The sequence below is a fragment of the Elephantulus edwardii genome, unplaced genomic scaffold (genome assembly GCF_000299155.1).
Source record: "Elephantulus edwardii isolate Elephantulus edwardi_28Jun2011 unplaced genomic scaffold, EleEdw1.0 scaffold00135, whole genome shotgun sequence".
Taxonomy (NCBI): Eukaryota; Metazoa; Chordata; class Mammalia; order Macroscelidea; family Macroscelididae; genus Elephantulus; species Elephantulus edwardii.
In genome coordinates this window covers 722,852-727,618 of record NW_006399885.1, presented here as the reverse complement: position 1 = coordinate 727,618, position 4,767 = coordinate 722,852, and the positions used below count along the sequence as shown (strand labels likewise).

The following is a 4,767-nucleotide window of genomic DNA, read 5'->3' as shown; positions in this document are numbered from 1 at the left end:
TTACTTCATTATATTGTTATGTCCCCAAAACCTAGGGAACTTGCTTAAAACTGATTTTCCAAATACTTACAACAAATAAACTGCTCACTAAAAATTATTCATGGCTGTTAAGGTTAATAATCAATATACAGTATCAAAAATTAATCTTGCCAAGGTTGACTATTTGTTAACAAATTTGTTATACAAATATATGAAGTAAATGATATAACAGTTAAGTAAAACAGAGGTACACTGAAAACTCAAAAAGAGCAGTATCACTGAAAAACAGTCACAAAGATGCAGTTCAAGAAAAATGGTGTCTGTATTAAATATTTAACTTCATGGTCACAACTAGCAATTAAATTTATAGAAAAGAAAAAAAAAATTAAAAAAATTTAAAGAAAAGAAAGTCTTTAGTGTGTTACTTGAATTTCAGCAGTTACAAAATTCCATTACAGCATATCTTGTTTTTCAAATAGTGGTATCTATATTTTTTATATGGTATCAGTATTATTATACTCATCTCTATGACCTAGAGCATCAACCACAACATGAGGATATAAGAAGGTCTCAAAATTTTTAAACAGTGGGTGAATAACAAATGTCTGAATAAATAGCAAACAAGTTAGAAATAACACATAAAATAGATAATCTACATTTCTGAACTGCCATAAGATCTCAGAAATTTAAAATAATAAATTGATGGTAAAAACATTAATCAAAATCAAGTAACATCACTATTTGTAAAAGGAGTAAAATAGTAACTTCCTACAGGCTATGTGATCAAATTTCCACACAAATAGGACAGGTGTATGTATGTATGATTTGTATGTACTTGTGTATATTGATTTTTATAATAACTGAAAAAATAGTCAATGCTGCCTATATCATCATTTGCTCAAATATCACCTGAAAGTTCTATATTTTACTTTTCAAATTACGGATAACCTGTCTGGAATGCTGAAAAACTTTTGGGAATAAATTGATGGTTGCACAACACAGTTGAATATTAAAAGAGTATTTGTTATATATTTTAGTAAAGAAAAAAAGCTAATGTTAATAAAAGACAAAATGGGCAACAAACTCACTGTGATTCATCAATATTCTACCAAAGTTCTAACAACAGAATGTCTCCTCTATTGGTATGACATGTTTTCATGAGGCCTATTTCACAACTTAAAATTTTAGATTGGGAAAGGCCAAAAGAAAACAAAACAATGAAGCAAAGAAATAAAATTCAGTATTAAAAGCCAGACACTACAGCTCAAAAACTAAACAATATCCAAGATACGAGTCACTATGTTACACAATTACATAGAGCGAAAATGAAACAACTCTCCTTAGATGTATTTACCAGACTTCTAGGTATAGTTTTGGAGAATTCTTTAACTCACAGAAATGAAGTGTAACTAATAATAGGCTATTTTTTCTTAAATGAGTTCGTAACATTTGGGAACACATTTTCAACATGACTGAGTTATTCCCTCACTAACATTTGTCATCCAACAAATCTGATTAGCAGAATATTTAGATAACAGTTTTAATATGTGTCAACAAAATGTACACTAATTGAACTGTTTTCAACCAAGGTGCTAATTTGAGAAATGGACAAATATTTTTATATGAAGAAAATGAGAAAATACTGTCAAAAATAGTGAATAATTGATATTGCGAATATTTCAATATTGCCACTTTTACCTCTACCACCTCTTTCAAAAAGAGCAGAGGTCTATTCAAAGTACAAAATAAATCTTCTTAACAACCTGGCTCTGCCTCAGACAGAAATAAACAATGTTGAAATTTTATAATTTTCAAATATCCAATAAATATTCATTAAATGATTTAAAGAAATGAAACAGTAGAGTGGAACTAAGAATCCTATTTTCCTTTTAGGGATGGAAAAATAACATAGAATTTCTGTGAAAAAAATGAGGTACAACTAAAAAAAGATATTAAGGGAAAGGTATGTATAAAAAGGACTGAGAGAAAAATTTTCCTATTTTGTATTTATTCCTTGAAAAAGAAAGTTAACATTTAAATTTTAACCAATTGTATCTATACAAATATAAACATCAAACCATTATTTGATTTTAAAACTTCACTATAACTTACCCATTTACATATGACCTATATATTTCACTTAGTACCTTTCTACCAAGCCAACAGACCAGATAGACATAAAAAGATTGATTTAATAAACTTGTAGTAGATAATCTAAAAAAACAGGGCATGAGCAAATAATCTACACCAAATTTATTTACTAGTCATATTCCTATATCATTTAAAGCAGAAGACTTTAACGTAGGCCCATGATACAACACAGGGGAAAAAATACAATCTATTAATTCATTAACCTGAAATATAATATTCTCTTTCTTTCTGAATGGAGACTTCACTCAGTGACTTAAAAGAAATGAAATGGTAAGGTGGAACTCAGCATATTATTTATGCTCAACATTATTTTTGGTTTATAGTCTTACATTTAACTGTTTCTGCCATCCAGGATCTCCTAAGCATTTTGTTGAGAAGTGTAAGAGAAAATCACATGAGGCCAGAGGGAGGAGGAAAAAACACCACCACAAAACACTGGGAAAGAAATAGGCTGAACACTTTTTAAGGCACAAAAAGGGCTGGAAATAGCTTGTATTCCCAATATTCTAACTCTTGTTGGAGTAGGAAAGACCCTGTAACACAAAATATCAAGAACAAAAGTACCAAACTCTGAACCAACCCCTGACTCTGACTGACTCAATCTTATAAAGACAAATACTGCATAAAACTATTATTGTAAAAATAGAATAACAACTGAGTAAGGCAGTATAAATATTGGAAAAAGAGAAGGGGAAAGAAGGAAGAGGCTCGAAAATTGGGAAGGGTGAAAATCACTAAGACAGCAGAGTTTAGTGGGCAGATGGTGGGGTGAAGGAATAGAAAAGATTTAATAGGGACTCAAAAAGACAGTTATAATAGACAGAGTTCAATAGTAATTAATTCTGTAAAAAACACTGCAAATGAATACTGCATATGAATTATTGTATGAAACAAGTTAAACGAAACCTTGTCTACCTCAAAAAGTTAGACATAGGAACTCCTTATGAATCAGTCATGCTACTACTTGGAATACACTCTTAGAAAATTAGAACTAGAAGCGCAACAACAGCAGCAACAGCACCATAGAGAGATCAGTGGACAGAAAGTCATGCTCCCAAGCCAAGACGAAGTGACAAAGACTCTCATCCACTTATCTGCTGCCATCCAGAGAAGTCTAATTAATGGGGATCGCCCACTGAGTTTCTGTGAATCTTTACAAAAGATTACCCATCTTTCTTCTGCAAAGCAGCTGGTGGATTTGAACGCAGGACTTCTTGATAGCAGCCTAACACATAATGTACTATGTCACCAGGGCGCTTGTGTTGTTGAGTCCCGCTGAGTGAGGACCAACCCACAGCTGACCTTACAGCAGGTTTTCAGGGGCGGTTTAATCATCTGGGAGGAGATTGCCCGTCTTTCTCCTGCAAAGCAGCTGGTGGATTCAAAACACATTTCTTTGAGATTGCAGGGCAGCTTCTTACCACTAGGCCACTAGGGTACTAGTGATGCTAATAACTTGGAGTAGAGACTGAATTGAACTCATACCTTTCTGATAATCATGACTATTTCCTTAATCCCACCAATCAGTATATTCACTAAAAGACCCAAAGACATTGATCACAGAAATTTCCCTTTCTAGACATGAAACATGTAAAACAAACAAAATACATCACACTGGGACTGCCTAAGTAAATCACAGTATATCCCCAAAGTGAAAAATTAAAAAGTAAAGACAGGAAACAGTGGCCATCGAGTGGATGCTGAGATTCTCACTTGGGGCAACTGAACATGTTTCAGGGCTGAATTGCACTCCCAAGGGGTTGCAGTGGGCATGGTCTTTCAGAAACGGATCTCCAGCCCTTTCTTCTCTGGGGTCTTTGAGTAGACTTGAACCACCAACGTTCTGAGTCACTGAGCATTCAACCAATCAGACTTCTCAGGGACTAAAAAGTCAAGTATTTGGCATCTTTAAGGATTAAGATTATGGGAAACTTTTAGCAAGGAGAAAAATCTTACAATTTAAGGTTTTTAAAATAAGAGGGCTTTTTTAAGTTATAAAAGCAGTGTGGTAATGTGCAACAATGTATGAATGGAAAGCCAAAGTCTCTGTAAACTTTCACTAAAATAAAAATTAAATTAAAAGAAAAATTAGAACTGAGTCACAAACGGAGATTTGTACATCAATGTTAATAGCAGAGTTTTCACCATCGCAAGAAAACAGAAACAGCCCAAATGTCCAACCACAATCAAATGGATGAGAAATTATGGTATGTTCACACAATGGAAATACTACACAGCATGCAGGAACAATGATTTTGAAAATTACTATCTAACTTGGTAGGGTCTGGAGAGCATAATGCTAAGTGAACTCAGTCCCATAAGGATAAATCCTGTTTAAGACCATTATAGAATACAACAGAAAGATTAACTAGTAAAACATGTATGAGGATCCAAGTGGGAGAAGGTAGGAGCAGAGGGGTGAGGATGGGCACGGTGATAATCATAGGTTCACACAATTTGATGGGGAGAGGGGAGGAAATGTGAAAGATCCTGTGTGAAAAGCAATGTACACAAACTTTTTAAGTAAATCAGTATAAAATAAAAATGTTATTTTAAAAAAAGAAACGTTATCTAAAGCATAATGAACACATATGGGGGGAGTTTACAACTAATATTTGTAAAATAAAGGCCCTAGAC

General features: G+C 33.2%; 1 protein-coding gene across 1 annotated transcript in view; it reads right to left on the bottom strand.

The window, feature by feature from the left end:
• The window catches only part of ZMYM2 (zinc finger, MYM-type 2), an 80,856-nt gene extending 76,953 nt beyond the window's left edge, over positions 1-3,903 (bottom strand). Inside the window, exon 1 of the mRNA XM_006894123.1 lies at positions 3,844-3,903. Within this exon, the coding sequence (XP_006894185.1) occupies positions 3,844-3,903 (60 nt within the window). The remainder of the gene's footprint in view (positions 1-3,843) is intronic.
• Between the last annotated feature and the right edge of the window lie 864 nt (positions 3,904-4,767).